Genomic DNA, 21,573 nt, shown 5'->3' on the forward strand with positions numbered 1-21,573 from the left:
TAGTCAAATGGGAGTGGTATTTAGGGGGTTGCAAAAATGGGTGTGTTAAAAAAAATTGCCAATACCCATTGGGAATAAAAGATGGGTGAAGTGGTGAACCAGTACTGCTGGTGATTAGCTATAGTTACCACCTCACTGTATGGTGGTACCATAGCTCTAGTAGCCAGGCTGAGTACATTTGGATTAATCCCCAGATATGTTTGATGTTGCTGGTAGAATATGTTGCTGGCAAACATTTTTAACAAGCGTGCGGATATATAACTTTTTTTTCTAGTGTCTCTGACTAGGGTAGATCGTTCAGCGGAGGATGAGCGAAATACTCGTAGGATAAACAAGTATTATCTCTATGGCATTGGGAAACTAGGTGTATGTATGTATATCTTTATTAATAAAGCGCTACATATGTACGCAGCGCTGTACAGTAGAATACATTAATACAAACAAGGTGCCTAGATGTTGGAATAGCCGTGGACAAACCATTTTATTGCTGCGCAGCTGGTATTGGACTACAGCTCCCACACTGGACAGAATGAGCTCCTGGGTGAGACAATATCAGCAACATTCACAGACCGTCCGTTTAACACGTATCCAGTAATGATAAACATACAGGCCACGAATCTTTTACCTCGACCTAATCGACCATTCGCGCACTACATCCCCCACCATGCCGCTGGTTTGTGGAATTCTGGGAATTGTAGTTCAGACCTGACAGGAACGCGTATGCCTCCGCCAAGTGTACATGTCCACACGCTAGGGGGCGCTGTGGGATTAGCGCGTCGCTGCTGGTTTCTCCGCCTCTCACGGCCCTTTGCGCCCCCTCGGTACCCCTGTGTCAGGCTCCCGGTGTGAGTTTTCCCGCTCTCTCTGTCATCATTTGTCTTATTTGTGTTCTCCCCCCTTGGCAGGCTTTTCTGAGTCTGCAGCCTGTCCAGACTTCTAGCCCTTGAGGAGGGAGGGCGCCCCCGGCCAGGAGAGCAGGAAAGACACGCGGGAAGCCCGGCCTGCTCCGGGCGGGAGGAGAGAAGTCCCGGTCGGGGTACAGGATGGCGGTCACACTTGACAAAGAAGCCTATTATAGGCGAATCAAACGTTTCTACGGCAACTGGAAGGTGTGCATCCTCCTTACAATAGGCATGATGTGTTTGCGTGCGAATGTAGCTGCGATTTACAACGACATGCGTGTATTCTTGTGTTAATTGTGGCTAGCGTTTTGTTTGTGTGTAAACTGCCCCGCACCTCCACGAATGGCAGCTTTTTGCAATAACATCGCTTTGTTTTCAGTTTTACCCACTTCACGTGTGCCTACTGTATTGGAATAGTTGCACATCTGTCACCTTAACCCTAGCGATGCTGGGATAGGAGCTGTGCCCCCGATGTACTGACCCACGGTAATAAATCTCTGTAAGAACTGATGCTCGGCCTGTGTTTGTCTCATGGCAGATAATTAGCTTGTACTTACTGACAAATGAGACCTAATGCAGTTTCCCCTATATCCTGTGTGAGCAGTCTTGGTGCTGCACTTAGATACATTTGCTTTAGAGCATGCTGTGGCCATGCATATATCCGCTTGTGTGTATGCAGGGGATGCCCAGCCTGCAGCATGATGGCTCTGGTTCCAGCCTGCTGTGTAGTGTAGTGCAAGAACATGATTTCTGTATTTGTAATGAATCCTGTGCAAATATTGCACAAACATTGTAAAGCTTTCTCCATTCTGTAGTCCTCCTGATGTTAAATTGCATCTCCCATTATTACACAATAGCCTAGATCAGTGATCCCCAACCAGTGGCTCCTGAGCAGTATGTTGATCACCAGCCCCTTGGATGTTGCTCCCAGTGGCCTCAAAGTTGGTGCCCATTTTTTAATTTCTGACTTGGAGGCATAAAGACCATGTGTACTGGTAAACAGAGCCTCTAGTAGTCTGCCAGTCCACATTGGGCTTCCAATTAACCAATTTGAGTCCTTATTGGTCACCTACTAGGAATGTTTGTATGCTTGTTTTGCTCCCCAGCTCCCCGAAATGTTGCTCACGGGTAAAAAAGGGTTGGGGATCCCTGGCCTATAACCACTAGAAACGTAACTATAACCATTTAGAAAAACAAAAGGCACCCATACATCGGCCGATCTTTATATTTACCCCATAGGCCAAAGTACAGAGAGACATGGTATGGCCAACTTTCTATTGTTCTAATCATTTGTGCACAAATGATCAGAACAGCAGGAAGTGAAGAGGAGCTGCAGCATCTCTGCACTTCCGGATCTGCTGATGCACCATGCAGTGGCCAGCATGGTGCAGATGATGTTTTCAAACCTGCCTTATCATCGAACCAGCGCATAAATGTAGTACAAGGAAATCAACCTGATCGACAGCCCACTATAAATGTACAAACATTTTTTTTGGTGCGTGTAAGGATCCATCCTTGTCCTGAATATTGCCTACTTTACTGCTTCCATCCACTTTTCCTACTTTTTTTCAAGCTATTGTATGTCTTTATTAATTGAGAGAGAAGGCTTTCATTTTCAGTCTGTTTGTAGATGGTTAGGTTTTTAAAAACTTTAGGGAAGCAGTTGTATTTAAGCATAAAATGCCCTATGGATTTCTTAATAGCCATAGTTATATGATCTCTGCAGTCTCTTGTTTTATAGCTTTGTATTGCTAACAGATTTCACCTGCTCTGAATGGCTGATTCTAGGATTGCAATACATGATAGGTTTTCTTAGCTTTTTTTTTTTTAAGTTACAAATAGTGGACTAACATGCTTCCTCAACCTATTTGTGAAAAGGAATTATACATCCAGTTCAGTTCTGGTGCATGTTTCTGCATATTTTATTTTTCATCACAGCTTTCTATTGGGTGCCAAGCAGTGAGACCACATACCAAGCGTGTAATGTGGCATCTCACAGAAGCATCACTATATGACGCTATTATAACACAGCTTACAAGTTGCAACTAAATATATTTTTTTATTGTAAGAAATGCATCTACTTTTAAAGGGTCATTACACTTAATATAACTGTACACGGGCCGATTCGGCAGCTTATCTGCCCATGTATGGGGACTAATGATGGGCCTGCCCAACCAACATCTGGTCTGTAATCTGCCAGATCTTTATCGGGCAGGTTTGATTTTTTGTCGGATCGGCATCCCATACCCGCTGTTCTAATTCGATCACTTGGCCCCTGGGCCAAACAACCGAATTAACCCGATATCACCCACCCGTAGATGATATCTACGGATCTTGGCGTGTATTTGGCTGCCTTAAGACCCGTATGTGTTAGATTATATTTTCAGTGAAAACCCTGATTTTACGTTTTCCTGCATTTTACACCACTGTTTTGTGGTCCCACTGATATATAACACATAATAAACTTCGCTTATTCTACATTTTCTAGGATTCTGCACCATTTTTTTTTCTGGCCCCCTGAAAAACTTAAAATGGGGGTTCTACTGTATTATTTTCGGAGGACAGTGACATGGGGGGATATATGTAACTTGCAGATAAATGAATGTCTGTATATGACTTTTACTAAATGTGGTTGTGTTATTGTTTGCCCTCCTTGAGGCGGTCACAACAGCCTTTACAGAAGGAACTGTTGAAATGGTTGTTGTAAATGTTAATATTCACAAAAGGTATTTACTGTTACACAAATAGTGCTCTTAAGTGGATATGTTAGTGAAATTACATGTATAGTAAACCCTACTAACATAGTTTACATACTGTTTTTGGCACATTCTGAAACTATATATATGTTTTTGTTTTGTTTTTTTGGTCAGTAAGATTGATAAAATTAGTGTTTTGTTCGGCTGTGATGTGTAATTGTATGACATCTATGTTCTCAACAGAAAGGAGAAGATGAATTTGCCAATGTGGATGCCATTGTGGTATCTGTGGGAGTCGATGAAGAAATTGTATATGCAAAATCTACTGCCTTACAGGTGAGTGTAGAATAAATATAATAGGTTTTGCACATCCTGTATTGAACGGCTGTTAGTTATATCAGACCTGCTGGTCATGAGAGGCGAGGCCCAAATTGCTTTGCTTCATTGTTTTGGAATGGTAAATGGAACAGGTAGGTAACTTTGTGAGATGCAGATCATACTAGATGACCACATACACACCAGTTTCTGTTTGTTAGAACTGGGAGACACATACACCATGGAGTAAAGTCCCTCAAGGAAGGGGAGTGGACACTAAGAAATGTTCCTCCTGCTCTGGGGCCTTTTCATCTTCATGACAGCTTCCAACTGACAAGAAGCATGTGCCGTGAACTCCAGGATAAGGGCACAAAATAAGTAGCAAACTTTATTCAGTGTCATGGACAATGTTTCTGGCTGCACTTAGCCCTTTCTCAGGGCTATCCATATGGACATAGACACACAGGAAAAAGGCCAGTCTCCACTTGCTTGTGTGTCCTGGACTGCTGTTTACAGTTCAGTGTAATAATTTTCAAACTATTTAAGTATATGTATAAATTATATACTATCAATGTCTTTGTCTTTAAGACCTGGTTGTTTGGCTATGAGCTTACGGACACCATAATGGTATTTTGTGAGGAGAAAATCATCTTTATGGCCAGCAAAAAGAAAGTGGAATTCCTCAAACAGATTGCCAACACCAAAGGGAATGAAAATGCAAATGGCACTCCAGCAATCACACTACTCGTCCGAGAGAAGGTGAGGAGATGGTTATCAGTTTCATAATTTTGCTTTTACAAATGAAATTTCAGAGCAAAGTTTGTTCGCCTCACTTAATTATGGCGCTGCTATACATTCCTTATGCAGTCAAGAAGAAATGAATGAAATCTGAAATACTTCTATGGCCAAAGCAACACTTATATTGTAAACCCATAAAATATTTCCAAAGCTCTACAGTAAATTAAGAATATCTGCATATTGCATATCTTCCTGTTTATGGATATTTTTTAAAGAAATAAGGTAAACATTTGAATGCTTTGTTGCTGCCTTTCTGTTTATCAGTAGATGAAATAGTTTCTCTTGGTTTTCTAGCAAAATGAAGCTAATAAGGCTAACTTTGAGAAGGTGATTGAAGCCATCAAGGGTAGCAAGAAGGGCAAATACATTGGTGTTTTCATAAAGGATAAATTCCCAGGGGATTATATGAAGAGTTGGTATGACACCCTGAATAAAGAGGGTTTTGATAAGGTGAGTGCTTCAATCTTTTTCTTGTGTTTGTGTGTGAATAACTGAAAATAATAAAGCAAAGTCCACCTAAAAACCGTCTTTTGCGTAAGGAAAGAAAATGAAACTCTAAGCAACATTCTAGTATACATTATAAATGTTTAGTAATTCTGTTATTGTTAAATCTAATTGCATTTGACAGCAGTATGTGTTTATCACTTTATCTGAAAAAGTGTCTCAAGTTTTGAAACAAGGTAGCAGAAGTCAGTACTCAGACAGATAATGCTCCCAAATCTCCCAAAAATTATTTCGCTGGTGGGAATACATAAGTGTCGCTTAGTTTTTCCAAACTTTGGACAGCTTTAGAAAGAGACGCATATCTTTTCCCACCGGCGATTTACATTATTGCTGGTGGGAAACCATTTGCTGGAGATAGTTGTCCGCTCTAAAGGAGATTTATTGCAGGTGACTGATCGTGTGCCATCATCCTTAGGCATCACATTAAAACTATTGAAAGTTTTTCTGTGTACATTTGATAGGCTTATGCATTATATGTCTTTCTTTTTTGACCTCTAGTGCTCTGACTTATGGATGAGCTTATCGTATATCGTATCTTTGTGTGTCACGGGAAAATTTTTTTTCTTTTCTTTCCAAAATGCATCAGGTAGTAGAACTTCTGCAGAATCCTGCCTTGAAATCTGTTTTTCAAAAACACAATTTTTTTTATATTTAATTTTGAAATTTCACATGGGGCTAGCAATATTCTTATTCCTATTTCTAAGGGTGCCACAGCCATGTGACCTGTGATCTGATAACCTTCAGTTGCACTTTACTGCTGTGCTGAAGTGAAATCACCCCCCTTGCTTTCCCCCCCAGCAGCCGATCAGCAGAACAATGGGAAGGTAGCAAGATGGCAGCTCCCAGTAGATATCAGAATAGCACTCAATATCAAAAAATCCAAGTCCAGCTTGGGGCTTCTCCAGTTACATGGAAGTAGGAGAAACAGTAGGTTACCTGAAATCCATTCTAATGTGTGGCACTGGCTCTTTCTGAAAGCTCAGACTCAGGCACAATGCACGGAGTTAGCTGCCTACACACCAATATTCAAACTAAAAATTGGTTGGTTCAAGAATAACATTTTAAATGGCAGAGCGAATTATTTGATATGTAAACAGTGTAGCTTACAAATAAGTGTAGCATAAAAATAGTGACAGTATCCCTTTAATAGTCAGTCTGTATTGACAGGTGGATATCAGTGCTTCGTTAGCATATACCATAGCGGTCAAAGAAGATGGTGAACTAAATCTTATGAAAAAAGCAGCTACTATCACATCTGATGTTTTCAGCAAGTTTTTTAAAGATCGAGTCATGGAAATTGTTGATGCAGATGAGGTAAGCAAGGTTAATTGTGTAATGTACAGCACATTTTATCTAAAAACCAGATGATTACATGATTTTCTGGAGTAGGTAATACATCAACACATTTTGTGCTTGTCTCTGGTTTGTAATGTGCACTGATTTAGAGTTATGAGATAATAGTAGATCTTGCTGCTCTTCTGACTGTGTTGCCACTCATTACAGAAAGTACGGCACAGCAAATTGGCGGAGTCAGTGGAGAAAGCCATAGAAGACAAAAAATACTTAGGTGGGACCGATCCATCCACAATTGAAATGTGCTATCCTCCCATAATACAGAGTGGAGGCAACTATAACCTTAAATTCAGTGTTGTCAGGTTAGTGTCTACAAGGCCATATTTGTTTTGGTGGTGGTTTATGCTGAAGGGTTCTTGTACACTAAACATAAAGGAATCATGAAGTGGGTGACAATGATTACATATATTGAAAGATCTTAGTTTATATACCAGCATCTTTTGCTTGTGTTTTACTTACAGTGACAAGAATCACATGCATTTTGGAGCAATTACATGTGCTATGGGTATCCGGTACAAGTCTTACTGTTCTAATCTAGTCCGAACACTCATGGTGGATCCCACACAGGAAATGCAAGACAATTACAACTTTCTTTTGCAGTTGCAGGAAGAGCTGCTAAAGGAGCTTAAACACGGTATTCAATGGGGCAATATATTTACGCAAATTACTATGTTGTAGCAAAAGCAGCCTTTGATATTAGTTCCACTGTAAGTTTTGAGTTTTGTTTTTTTTTTTTACCTTAAAAACTTGCAATGTTTTTAATACATTTACTGAGATGGTATCACTCATGCATAGATGTATAGATCTACGCAAGTCCCTTGGTTGTTGGTCATTGATCTATTTGGCTGATGCGATTTTGTATCTATCCACTACTTTTTCTGTAAGATGAGAATTATAGACAATGGATATTGGAATAAAGTGAAATGGTTACATAGTAGAAAATCCTAGCTTGTATAATGTGTCAGGGCTGCACCATAACATCCTGCCAATTATGAAGAATCTCTATTTTCGGGTTTAAGGTTACTCTACAAAAAGAAGAGAAAAAAAAAAAAAAAAAGCCAGGAATCTGCCAGGGAAAGGACATGTCATTGGCACTCACTGACAGATACACTGCTCTCTCCATACTAGGTGCCAAAATATGTGATGCCTATCATATAATCATGGATCAGGTGAAGAAACAGAAACCAGATCTCTTAAGCAAGATTACGAAGAATCTGGGGTGAGCACTGAATTGAAGGCAGTTGTGTTATATGTTTAGTGCTCTGCAAAATCTGCGTGTTAGAGATCCTATAGGTGTTAAGTTGGTTGAGATCAGGGCTATCTACTCCTATCTTGAAAAGGCAGGTGTATAATTTAATTTGTGTATGGTAAAATGTCCTTTCCCTCAAACTGTTCCCACAAAGTATAAGGTACGGAATTATCAAGAATGTCACTGGGACCAGGGCCCCTAGGGCAAGCCATGAAAAATAGCCCCAGTCCATTATCTTTTTCCACTAGACATTACAGTGATTATTAATCATTCAAGCAAGTAACTTTCTCCTAAAATCCACAAAACTCACTGTAATTCCTCACTCCATGGAATGCATTTCTACTCCTCCAGAGTCCAGTGGTGGAGATCTTTACACCACTCCAGCAGACACTTTGTATAATACATGATTATGTTAGGCCTGTTTATGGCTACTACCCCATGAACACAACCTGTTTTCCCTTGATGCAAGTGGTTTCGTAAAATAACATTTATTTAAAAAAAAAAAAAAAGGGAAAAAAAAAATTATTTTTTGCAACAATCTGTTCTGTTGATGTTTCTCTCAGAGAAAGTTAGGATTTTGACAGTGTACCAACAGAGTACATAGAATTTTAGAAGGGGTTTACTCCTGACCTTATAGTGCAAGTTATATAAGTGGCTGCCTTATTGATGGTCACATGGCTGCCAGAACTTTCTAATCATTATGAACTAAAAATAATGTAAATAGAATTGAAACTCGGAAAAAAGTGATTATATTAATATATGGGTGATGATCATTCTGATAAAAATGTTACAGAATACAAACTTTACCTGTGTGGTTTTTGTTTTTTTAAACCTGAGTTTTAAACACTTTTTTTTTTTTTTTTTTTCTTCCTCAGATTTGCAATGGGTATTGAATTTAGAGAGGGATCACTTGTCATCAATAATAAAAATCAATATAAACTTAAGAAAGGTAAGTTGTTGTTTCCAGCAAACTATAATTAATAGAATTATGCAAGAAAGCATTACATTTTTCCTTTGGACTGATCGAAGGTCAAGTTCCCTAGCCCTTAAACAGACTTTAAACTCTAAGGGCCCCGCTTACTGACCTACTGACCTAGTTTTTCACTAGAGCCCTTTGCCCTAAAATGTGCTGTGTGCCTCTGGCCTTTAAAATAACTTTAAATACTTTGCTTTAGGTATGGTCTTCAGTGTTCACTTGGGGTTATCAGAACTTAATAACAAGGCAGGAAAGAAGCCTGAAGAAAAGACATATGCTTTGTTTGTGGGAGATACTGTGTTGGTTAATGAGGTAATGACTTCCCTTTCTGTTATTACAGGGATTTATGTGTATTTGTCTCTTTAAGGGTTCCAATTACTTTTTGCCGCTACAGCCAAATAACATTAAACATAATTACAATTGCAGGATTAGTTTTCTGACATATTGAAGATCAGTATTGTGGTCTCTGTCTGCATCCTAGTTCTTTGATTTTGCAGCCAGTTTGCAGAAAACTGGGGCTTTGGTAATGATGGATATACTAATATGCTTTCAGCCATTTTATATTGGTCTGCTGCCTATCAGGTTTTAAAGTAATCAAGAGATGATTTTGCAACTATTTTACATTCAATCCAGCCACTAATAAAAACCACACGTAATATGCGTTAATATGGCTGTGCAGAAATCCGTGTAAATATTGTGTTCTGATGTCATAACTAGATGAGAACACGGCAGAGAGCATGTAATCAGTCATTGATTATACATGCTTAAATTAGTATAATTAGTATCTGCTAGAAAAAACTCTTAATGGTTTAATGTTTTGTGCTACCGAATATAGGTCAATTACTGCATTTTATTGCCAATTTTTTAAGGCATGCATGGTTTCTGTCACAGGGTTGCTTTACTTATAGGCTGGTATTGTAAATCCATTGGGTAAAGTAATGTAGGGTTTATTTTACTTGGAAACAGTTGTACCACCTCACTGGTCAATGCTAAAGATTGCACCAATATGAATATTTTTATTTTTCCCACAGGAAGGAGCTGCAACTGTGCTTACTCATGTTAAGAAGAAGGTGAAGAATGTGGGCATTTTCTTGAAGGTGAGCTGAACTTACTCTTTGATTTAAAAGATTATATATTAAATAGGAATCTGTTAATCTCTTTGTCATCATTTTGCTATCATTTATAGAACTGGTTATGCCTTTGTTCAGACAGTATATTTGTTTTGCATTTACCATATGTTAATTTTTGTAGAAGGAAGATGACGAGGAGGAGGAAGAAGATAAAGATGAAGCTCAAGACATATTGGGTCGTGGTGCTCGTTCTGCAGCCCTGCTGACGGAAAGGACAAGGGTATTTTTTTTTCTTTCTCCTACATATAGGAGATATACATTTTTAGAAATATTTTTAGAAATATTGAAAGATAAAAGTCTGCACTAGAAATACTTTTATCACTTAAGGGTAGCAATAATAATTTTGGATGATTTTTTTTTTTTTTTTTAAATTTACTTTAAAGTTTTACCACCTTTCCACAGAATGAAATGACAGCAGAGGAAAAACGGCGTACTCATCAGAAGGAGCTTGCTACGCAGCTTAATGATGAGGCAAAGAGAAGGCTTACAGAGCAGAAGGGGGAGCAGCAAACATTGAAGTGAGATTTTACTTTGTGCTTGAACAAAAGTTCTGTAGTAATTCCATCATTTTTTTTTCCACTCCTTTTTCTTAAAATAATGCTTGGAACTTAGAGGCTTAACTTGAGAAAATGTAGATAAGTCACAAATGAAACTATATTTTTTAGATTTGGGTTTTTAGATCAAATACCAAGAACAGAGCACACTAATATTAACTAGCCATAACTGCAGTGTTTGCTTGGTTCTGTGTGTTTTGAATCTACATGTCTCTTGTGTTGTACTCTCTCATATAGGGCTCGGAAATCTAATGTTTCATACAAGAATGCTTCTCAGATGCCAAAGGAGTCGGAGATTCGCGAGATGAAGATTTACATTGACAAGAAATACGAGACCGTTATCATGCCTGTATTTGGAATCGCAACTCCTTTCCACATTGCCACTATAAAGGTGAGAGCAAAAGAGGAACTTTGTCTTTAAATTATAAGATAAAAAGGGAATTTACTTGTTTTCATTGCTTAATTAAATCATTTTTTTTCCCCTGCAGAATATCAGTATGTCTGTTGAAGGTGACTATACCTACTTGAGAATCAATTTTTTCTGCCCAGGCAGTGCTCTGGGGCGAAATGAAGGCAACATCTTTCCCAATCCTGAAGCCACATTTGTCAAAGAAATGTAAGGGTTTTACTGTTTTGTGTTTTTTAAGTTGCGTATATATGTATATTTCTTTATTACAGTCAGTTCCCATCCAAACTGTACTTACTGTTCTTGTGTGGCCTCTTTAAAATCACGAATTAAGCCAGCTGAAACTGCCAAAATAAAGGCCAAAAAAAGCACATTAGATGATCAGTAGCACATGTGTGATGTTATCAGTTGACCTGTAACTACACAGGCCCTCACTAACCCCACAGATCAGCCTGCATTCTGTTGCATTGTAGGTTTGCAAATTGGCCCTGCATTTACATGCCCAGGCCGGTTAATGTCATACTTTTCATACATTTCTTACTTGGCACTAGGATGTCAGTATATTGTGTATCTTGCCTTGAATTCGGGGAACTTCATATCTTTATTTTATTCAACTATACAGAACTTACAGAGCCTCTAATGTGAAAACTCCTGGAGATCCCAGTGTGCCATCACTCAACCTTCAAAATGCATTCCGTATTATCAAGGAGGTGCAAAAACGGTACAAGACCAGGGAAGCTGAAGAAAAGGAGAAGGAGGTATATGGATAATAGTGCTGTTAGAAGAGAATAATACATTTAGTCACATAAAACTAAGTATTAAACATTTTTTCTGCTGCAATAGGGCATTGTTAAGCAAGACTCCTTAGTCATAAATCTCAACCGCAGTAACCCGAAGCTAAAGGACTTATACATACGGCCAAATATTGCCCAGAAGAGGATGCAGGGCTCACTGGAGGCTCATGTTAATGGTGAGGCAAAATGGCTGTGTGACCTTAGAGCAGTGACATGCATAAACTGTTCTGACACCACCTACTCGTGCCTCTGTCCGCAGGCTTTCGCTTTACATCAGTCCGTGGGGATAAGGTAGACATTTTGTACAACAACATTAAACATGCCATCTTCCAGCCTTGTGATGGAGAGATGATTATCGTTCTTCATTTTCATCTTAAGGTAACGATACAGCTTTGTTAACTTCAAACATTTTGTAGAAAAATAACTGGTGTCTATAGTTTTAAAGCTTAACATCTTATGTTTATTGTGCAACCTTGTCCGGTTCTTCATTCTGTAGAATGCTATCATGTTTGGAAAGAAGAGACATACTGATGTTCAGTTCTACACAGAAGTTGGGGAAATTACTACAGATCTTGGAAAGCACCAGCACATGCATGATCGTGATGACTTATATGCTGAACAGGTGAGTTGTCAGAGGCTTACAAGTATAGGGAATTTCCTACCACTCATTTGAACTAAAGAAGTCACTTGGATAAGTGGTAAAACATTTTTTAAAAAACTCAATCTAGTTGCTTTAGACATAATTTTACTAAATACTGTATAAGATGAGCTGGACGAATAAACCTTTTCATAGATTGTTACCTTCAGTTGTTTTCAGATAGTACACCAGATTTCTATTTTTTATTTCTCTAGTCGGCCCTCCTGTCAGTGCAGATGTTGGGGTTAACCGTTTAAAGGGCACCTTTGCAAAATGTATTTGCTGCACTAGCTTAATTTCCTGTGAAGTATTTCATTATAGTAAGAATACTTGTGTAATATATTTTTTACCTAAAGCCATGCTATTTGCTACTTATGATGCTGTGCTCAGAGAATCACTTGAGTGTGATTTCTTAATTGTTCAACTATATATCTAATTGCCATTTTGAGTTTAAACTGTACAGCTTAGTTTAAATTAAGCCTGGCCATTATTTTTAAGAACCTGTGAGTGTATTCTATTTCTCTCCATATGGCTTAAGTCATTTAAGTTGGACTTTTTTGCTTTTATATTTTTACCTAATGCTCTACACTGGTTTCATCTATTAAATTAGAGGGGTGGTTCCCAGAATGTGAAACTGTCCCCAAAAGGGCATTCCAGTGCAGAGGAAGCCCTGCTTTTGACACATTCTTATTACTGTCTAAAATTATGGTAGGGTGACTAATTGCAGCTTGTAATATGTGTCCAAACAAATGTTGGAAAGCTAAAGGAAACCTTTAAACTAAAGGGTTTAGAAGTTAGAAAAAATTAAAACAAAACCTTTTATCTGTTAGTCAGTCTGTATATGTCCAGATTTGGTTGAGTGGTTTGGTAGATTTTGACTTGCTCCCTGTCCGGCCAAATGGTCGGGCAGTACAATCAAACCAACTATTTAGTGATCCCGATCCTTGTGATTCAAGGATTGTCAGTCCCAATGGAAAATTTGCTGAAAATGAAAGAGGAGCAGCTCAGTTCAGCCAAAAGGCCAATCAGGGCTGCATAACGTATGAGTCAGTCTTTGTATGGCTGCTACCGTATAAGCTAAAGAAGTCTCCTTGAGACATTTGGGTCCACTACTTAAAATGAAACCCTTTTTTTTTCTTTACAGCTGGAAAGAGAGATGAGGCACAAGCTGAAAACGGCTTTCAAAAATTTTATTGAAAAGGTGGAATCTTTGACAAAGGAGGACTTGGAATTTGAGGTTCCCTTTAGAGACCTGGGGTAAGCATTGGCTCTTTGTTGTACTGTTGTGAAATATTGAGATACTGAAACCAGAAATAAGTTTTTTTTTTTTTTTTTTTTTTTTTTTTTTTATCTATGATAACATTGTCTTTGCATGCTACTTATATTTTGCTTTAAAAGTATTTTCCCGAAGCTTTTACATTACATGCGTGGTCCCCATGTTCCTCTATGAGGGGGCTGCCATATTTGTGCTGCAGGAGTCCATTAGCATTAGAAACTATAACTGACAGGCTGAGAAGGGACAGTCAGGTTGGCAAAACAGGTTTATGAACTTTTTACAGAAATTACTTACAAAAGCAGCCCTATCAGCAAAAAGTGTGACTATAGGTAACTTTAATATACATTAATATTTTAAAAAGTTGGTTTTTAGTGTCTCTATCACTTTTTTTTCCCCATGAACCACTGATGTGTATCTATACTTTTTTTGATATGTGCACTTCTGTTCTGTTATCTTGGAATTAAAATGGATTTAACTAATTTACCTCAATTCATTATTTGGTAGAATCGCATTTGGCTGCAGTTATAGCTGTAGTGTGTGTGGTGTAAGTGAATCCTAGTTTTACAGATCTGGATTCTGCAATTTTTGCCATTCTTGGCAAAATATAGTTAAGCTGTTCAGGTTGGAAGGAGAACAGCAAAGTTTGAGTTTTGTCACAAATAGGTTTAAGGTCTGGATTTGACTGGAACATTCTAAGCCATTAGTCTTGTTGGTCTTAAATCACTCCAGTATAGCTTTCACTGAGTCTGGCTAAAAGGTGAAGCTCCCTCCCAGTCTCAGGTCTCATGCTGACTGAAACAGGCTTTTTCTTTAGAATTTCCTTTTATTTGACTGCGTCTATCCAGAGCCAGGTAGGGTTTGGTAGTTTACAATTTAAATTTTGGTCTTATCCGAGCAGAGAACCTTTTGCCGTGCTTGCTGGTTTTCTTGCATGCCTTTTGGCAAACTCTGAAAGGATTTTCATATGGGTCTCTAATTGATGGCTTTTTGTTTGCACAGTTTAAAGCTGGTTACCATCAGCATTTGACTAGTTACCCTTTTACCTGGTCACCAAACCTTGGAGAGAGCTTTCTCTAGGCTGACTCACAGTTGTGCTATTGATTTAGTGGTGCTCCAGGAATTTTATTTTAGACCCTGCTATTTTCCAGAATTTATTCTGGATACTGACACATGATACTCCTTGGTCTTAATGATGCTGTTTTTTCAAATATGTGTTTACACTTTTAAATGCATAGTTGGACTTGAATTAATTTTGTGATGTCTGAAGGCAGTTAGTTGCTCAAAGCTTATTTAGGGGTTTTGTAAAGGAAGTGAATTCTAATGGAGTCTTAGATGCTTCCATTTATTTTTTAATAAACTTATGTAGACTTTGTATTCCACTATGGACTGTTTTACACCCTGGATTTAATGCAACAAAACGTAGAAAATACAAAGCATTACATACTTTTCAACTTTTCATGGATTGGTATACGTACAGTGACTAGGGAAAACCATAAACCTAAGATTAAAACTTTCAGGCAGTTTTGGGCTGAGTTTTATTTTTTTCCATAATAGGTTCAATGGAGCTCCATACAGAAGCACCTGCCTCCTTCAGCCCACCAGCAGTGCACTGGTAAACACCACAGAGTGGGTAAGTTTAATCTTCTATATATACTGTAGTAAGTCATTTTGAATGTTGTAGTTTAAGAGACATTTAACAGTCGTAATAGAAAACTTTTAAAAGAAGAATACCTCCCAGTATTTAAAAAACTGAAAGGAGGACAAAACAAACTGCTGTAGCTGTAAAAGTATAGGCCGCGCCAAATAAAAACAAATAAATCCTAACCCTAACTCACATCCTTTTCTTCCGAGTGTCCTGCTCTTTTATTGTTGAATTTTCATGCCTTTTTACCAGTTATATTCAACTCCCAGCCTTTCCCCCCTCTGTGGTTTTTAACATTTTTTTTTCTTATTTTAAGTGTTTAGATTCTTGAGAACTATCCATTTTTTTTCTTCAGTTATTGCATCTCAAACATAGTTGTGGTCAATTGATCATTTTTTTTCTAGATTGTTTGATGTATGGCTTAAGTGGTATATAGATATAGCCCAAGCACTTGGATAAATAGGTTACCATTTCTAACTGCTGATTTTTCTTTTCTCTCAGCCCCCATTTGTTGTTACGCTTGATGAGGTGGAGCTTGTACACTTTGAGAGAGTGCAATTTCATCTTAAAAACTTTGACATGGTTATTGTTTACAAAGAGTACGGCAAGAAAGTCACCATGATTAATGCAATCCCTGTGGCTTCACTTGACCCCATAAAAGAATGGCTTAAGTAAGTGTTTCATGGAATATGAAAGATGTAGTGCTGCTGTTAACACATTTTTCATGTATCTGTTAATCTGATTACACATGGTCCAGTAGTGGTTTATGTTGACTGTTACGTTCACACGCTATGCTCCAACAGCAGGTCTATTGGGATGTGGACAGCAGAGACTTCTCTGTGCAAAAGGACAGATAAATAATTGGGGTGCTGCTCTTGTGTGAAAGGCTGGTGATGCAAGGCATGGAACAACTGTATATGGACTGGGGGACATTTGGGCATTTTAATTTTATTTAGAAAACACTTAAATATACAGGGACACAAGAATTTTCTATTAAAATATCCCTTTTAATGTTTATCATACTGGAATATCTTTGCAACAAGTGACTTTTGAATACATGTCATTACTAGGTGTCTCTTACAGTAGTATAAAGCAAAGCAATAATAGGATGGTCAGGCAGCAAAGAGCCTCCATGTGCTGCTCCTGTCTTGGGTTGCTGCTTGATCAACCTGGAAATCAGTTCCTGTGTTTATTAGATTGATGCAAGCACCTTCGACATCTGCTTTATAAAATGATGTGTTTAATTTTTGCAGGTATTTTGGTTGAGAAAAGGCATGGGGGAAATTATGGCTGTGTACTATAAAAGAATAGAGCAGAACATTTGCTAGCTGAGCTTTAGTGCTTGGGGGACACACTTTAGTTTTTCAACTAGCCATAATCTTTACTTGAAAGATATATTGCTGTGGTGAGCAACTTATGTCATGATATACATAGACATGGTAGTGACGTCATTTCTGGTCACACAGGCAGGAAGTAAACATAGGGAGTGCACACGTGCTAGATCTGAGGGGAGTAAGGTCTATTGAAAATGGCAAATACTCCTAGGGGCATAAGAGAAAACCAGAGTGTGTTCTTCTCGCCATCTCCAATAGGAACCAGTCTCCAACATTATATTAAAGGTAATGAAAAAAAACAATAAATGTAATGGGGCATGGGGTTTAGAAAGGTTTTACTTGACCTTTAAGATACTGTGCTTATAACAGTTGTTAGTAACTTTACTTTTTGCAGTGTTCTCATTGAAAGCTTTCTTCTACAGCTCCTGTGACATTAAATATACTGAAGGAGTACAGTCACTAAACTGGACAAAAATTATGAAGACCATTGTAGATGACCCTGAAGGTTTCTTTGAACAAGGTGGTTGGTCATTTTTAGAGCCAGAAGGAGAGGTGAGTTTGGTGGTTGCATTTGTAATTGTAATTTATATTTTTGCATATGTAAAATAGTTTTTATTTATCCCAAGCAGATCTTTATTCTGGGCATACTGTATCTGTTCATTTTGCGAATATACTTTTTTTTTTTTTTTTTTGCCTTATTGGGGACAGGAGACAGGAATAATGAATTATATTTAGCTACCTATTTGCAGAAACAGGATTTAAAACTGAAGAAGGGTTTGGCTAAATTCTACCTCGTGTTGCCAGCTTAACCTTGCTTGCTAAGGGCAGCCTCCCTCTTTTTTTTTTTTTTTTTCTTTTTTTTTTCAGTTAGCAAATATGGCACACTTTAGTTTGGCAATGGTGGTGCCCAGGTACCATTCTTTTTTGCCAGCTTAAGGATATTGGCACACTGCATATATCTGCTTCTCAGCCCTTCGTGGGGTGGGGAGAAGCCTCCTCAGCAAAGGGCCACTTCCATAAACCCCCTTCGTTAGCACCCTAGGGCCAGGTACATTATTTGTTGTAATGCATGTTTCAGTAAGTTAACCTTACTAACCGCACTAATTATATTAAGTGATCCCTCTATTTAAAACTGTGTGTGCAGAAAAGTGAGTGGATTATGTGTTTTGATATAAACAAAAATTTGTGCACTCTACAATTTGTGTGCTGGACCCAAAACTTGTGCGTGCACAACTTATTTACAATAGTGGCTACATTATTCCTTATATATTTTTGGTTATTCATGGCTTTTGTGTATTAGGCATCTATGTGTACTGTGCTAGTTTCAGTGCTATAGTACAAACCCTATTTTGGGACCATACCAGAGGAGTTTTTCAACAAGCACCAGACATGCTGGTTTTGTGTTTAATTTTTTTTTCTTTAAAATGATAACTAGAATACAAATTTTGGTCTGTGCTCTTATTGCTTGATTGCATGATTACTATTGTAAGGTGATCATGTTGTTGATGAGATAAACGTATTTCTTATTTATTTTATAGCATCAGACCATGACCAATTGTGCTTTTTTTAACTGGAAATGTTTAACACTACATTTTTAGTTTATTAGTTTTTTCATTCATAATGTGTTTGTTTATACAGGGCAGTGGTGCAGAGGAAGGCGAATCAGAGTCTGAAATGGAAGATGAGACATTTAATCCTTCTGAGGATGAGTATGAAGAAGAGGAGGAGGACAGCGATGAGGATTACTCTGATGAGACAGAGGAGTCGGGTATGAAGGGTGGAAGTTTAAAGTTAATAATGAATAAGGAAGGGAATGGATGTTGGCACTATAATATACCATTTCTTTTAACAGTTGGCAGTGAAGAATCCCTGGGCACTGATGAGGAGAGTGGAAAGGACTGGGATGAACTAGAAGAGGAAGCCAGAAAAGGTTAGTAAACTCTACCATTTTCTGAGTTATTTGCCATTTAATGCCAGGTAGTAAAGTATTTTTCAGTTAATAAAGTTTACCTCTTTATTTTTCCTAAATTATGACAAAAAAATCTGTTATTTGCTTATTGTTGTCCTTTCCTTAAGTGTATTTGTACTTTTTACACCCTTTTGGTTGAATATGGGTGAGGATTGGCTCTAGATAACCAATGATTATTATTAAAGGAATGTATTTTCTCTGATAGCATTGTTATTTTTGTGGCATACCAGGCAATTAGATTGATGCAGTGCTCTTATGGAATACAATTGTAAAAGTCCAAAAAATAGGAAAAAAGCTTCAGCAGGTTTGCTGCAAAACATTTATTGTGGGTAGTGGCTCTTATGGAATACTTCAGGTTCCCTATATATCCTTTTTATTCCTGGTATTCTTTTGCATTCTAAATAGTTTTCTGTCTGTTGTCACCAGTGTCTTTTATAGGCTAATATATTTAACGATATAAGCCAGACAGGGGTGGATTTATTGATCTCTGCATTTCTTCCTCTAGTGGTGAAATTGCTTGGCATACCATATGTTTTATAATCTATTTAATCAGAATTATTTACCGTTAAAGGACCAGTAGCGCTTTTTCCTGCAATAGTAAAAATGTGTTTTGCTTCAGAAACAAAACTACGGCATATAAAAAATATTCATCTGTTTAGCCATCTGTACAGCCTTGTAAGGGAATAGGTACAAAAAATACATGTTCACACAGCATATATTAAATAAGCTCTGAAAAATATTGATTTTAGTTCTTAACTGTGTAAAATCCTATTCGCTGATGTCAGGTAATGTCAATTAATCTCAGATTTACTGATTCTTATGGCCTCCTCTCTTACAGCTGACCGGGAAAGCCGTTATGAGGAAGAGGAGGAGCAGAAAGGAGGAAAAAAGAGGAAAGTCCATGCGCCTGCTCCAAATCCTTCTAAAAAGAGGAAGAAGTGACACCATCATGCCCGACATCCTTCTTATAAATTCACCCTGATCTTCTATTGTATTCATTCTTCTCCCTTTTAACCACCCACCCAGTCAGAATTTCTGCCCTTCACATTGATAGCTTGAGATTCATCTTTCAGCTTTGATGCTTCTGAATTCTGAAGATAGTTGGGGTTTTGTAAGGTTAAATGGACCAATGCAATATTATTTAAATGTACTTTTTTTACCCAATTTCAAACTCTTCTAACCAGAATGAGAAGTGTGATGGCATTGTATTGCAAACCTCATGACAGCTAAAACTGGACAGTGCTCTTGAGAGTGATGCTTTCAGCATCTATAAATAAGTTCATTGCGTCAGGGACTCTGCAAGGACAAGCTGTAAATGAACAGCTTTTTCAGCAACCCTCTCAGCCCCTTGTGCTGGTTTGTTTTGCTTTCCCATGTGCTTTTGACCATTTCCCTTATTTTATTGCCTATGTCAGCTTTCATGAGCTACTCAAAATTTACAGTTAAAGTTTATGAAAAAGGAAAAAAAAAATATTTGCATAATGTATTTTGTTTTAAATGCCAGGTGTCAGACATTGTTTTCCTCGCTGCTGCTCTAAACTGAAATATATTGCTTTTTGATGCTTTCCTTCCCCCCTGCCCTCAGCTAGGGGGCTGGTATAAATGTGTAGTGTATTTTTACTCTTTCTCCTTTCTCTTGTGTTTATATTTTTTTTCTTATTGTCTCCTTAGCAGTGAGGTGTAAACGGTGTTTTTTCAGACTTTGGAGAAATATAAACAAAAAAATAAACAATTTTTTTTGTACATTTTTCCTCTTGCCATCTTTTGGACCTGTATATGAAACAATTAAATAATGTTATTAACGTGCAAGATACAAAGGTTGAGCTGCTGCATGTTCTATTCTAAAACAATAAAATAAGACTCAGGGATACAAGACACTACTTTTTCTTGCTGTTTTCTCCTTGTTTTTATATGACAAATCAGCATGTACCGGTACATTTATAACTTGCAAAAAAATACTACTGCTAAAAGGCACTAACCTCCACATATGTAATAAAATGTGCTTGATGCCCAGTATTATTAACCCATAGCAACCAGTGCAAGCAGCAGTGTTTTCTTTAAAACATGTGACTAGTAAATTCTACTTGCTGATTGCTGTCTGTGGTTTGCTGTTCATGGGCAAACTTAGTGTCTTTTATTACATATAACCCCTTAGGTTTGCCCAGGAGCAGTTACCCATAGCAACCAGTAAGATGTTTGCTTTTAAACCGTTGACCAGTAAATGCTACCTATTGATTGGTTGCTATGGGTTACTGCTCATATGCAAACTTAGTGCCTTTTATTACATAACTCCAAAATGTTTGGTCTAATTATGCAAACCAGTCATAGGGGCAGGGGACCTTTAAAGTTGTAATTGCTAATAATGTGCGTTAATTCACCTAATGCATATAAAGTTTTAGAGAATGACATCTAAATACCCCTGTCCATCAAGTCCTTAAGTGTATTCCTCAGCTGCAAACAATAAAAATATTACACCGCCTGAAACTATTAAGTGAATTAATTATGCATGTCCGGTTCTATCACAGGGCAACTTTGAGACTTAATGAGTGGGGGGACCTATCTCAAAAAGAGTTCTGTTTTTTAAATGTTGCCTAAAAAGCAAATATCTCATCCATTGTTACCACCTATCCAAAAAGAGCCGAATTATATTGCTACAATTTGCAGTGCTTTTGTATTTTTTTCCCTGTTGATGGCTAAGGGCACATGGTGTTTTCTCACTAAGTGGTGACAGATGGTTTCCATTTTTGTTGATGTGCACGCATACAAAGTAGTAGGGGCCAAAACACCATTTAGTTTTTGGACTACTATGCTCTCTTTTTATTGGCTTGAAAAAGGAGTGCTGTCATTTTGTTCCCATGAATGGGCCAATATACGCAGTGAGCTTTTCCAGTCAATTTTCAATACATTGTTACACATGTATAACTAGCTTACAGTACACTTGAGCGTGTGCAATACCTTAGACACCAGGTAAAGGGCTGACAGATCATAAAATGTTGTCATGGGTCTGCTGTTTTATGCCATGGTTTTTCATGTGTTGC

General features: G+C 37.8%; 1 protein-coding gene across 1 annotated transcript; it reads left to right on the forward strand.

Annotated features, from left to right (window-relative positions):
- Positions 1 to 786: 786 nt before the first annotated feature.
- Positions 787 to 20,120, forward strand: supt16h (SPT16 homolog, facilitates chromatin remodeling subunit). Its single transcript, NM_001375277.1, has 26 exons — positions 787 to 1,109; positions 3,842 to 3,934; positions 4,502 to 4,672; positions 5,006 to 5,161; positions 6,383 to 6,529; positions 6,719 to 6,870; positions 7,030 to 7,202; positions 7,697 to 7,787; positions 8,693 to 8,766; positions 8,993 to 9,105; positions 9,825 to 9,890; positions 10,045 to 10,143; positions 10,326 to 10,441; positions 10,715 to 10,868; positions 10,966 to 11,093; positions 11,506 to 11,641; positions 11,727 to 11,853; positions 11,937 to 12,055; positions 12,174 to 12,299; positions 13,459 to 13,571; positions 15,145 to 15,220; positions 15,734 to 15,903; positions 16,989 to 17,118; positions 18,205 to 18,334; positions 18,419 to 18,496; positions 19,374 to 20,120. Exons 1-26 carry the CDS (start codon positions 1,044 to 1,046, stop codon positions 19,475 to 19,477), a joined length of 3,108 nt encoding a protein of 1,035 aa, NP_001362206.1. The 5' UTR covers positions 787 to 1,043; the 3' UTR covers positions 19,478 to 20,120.
- Positions 20,121 to 21,573: the final 1,453 nt, after the last annotated feature.

This window comes from Xenopus tropicalis, chromosome 1 (genome assembly GCF_000004195.4).
Source record: "Xenopus tropicalis strain Nigerian chromosome 1, UCB_Xtro_10.0, whole genome shotgun sequence".
Classification (NCBI taxonomy): Eukaryota; Metazoa; Chordata; class Amphibia; order Anura; family Pipidae; genus Xenopus; species Xenopus tropicalis.

Excerpts from the sequence above, each read along its gene's own strand:
- supt16h (NM_001375277.1), top strand. The coding sequence starts at position 1,044 with ATGGCGGTCACACTTGACAAAGAAGCCTATTATAGGCGAATCAAACGT. Across the intron at positions 12,056-12,173 it reads TTCTTCATTTTCATCTTAAG|AATGCTATCATGTTTGGAAA; the intron begins GTAACGATACAG and ends TTCATTCTGTAG. Across the intron at positions 15,221-15,733 it reads TGGTAAACACCACAGAGTGG|CCCCCATTTGTTGTTACGCT; the intron begins GTAAGTTTAATC and ends CTTTTCTCTCAG.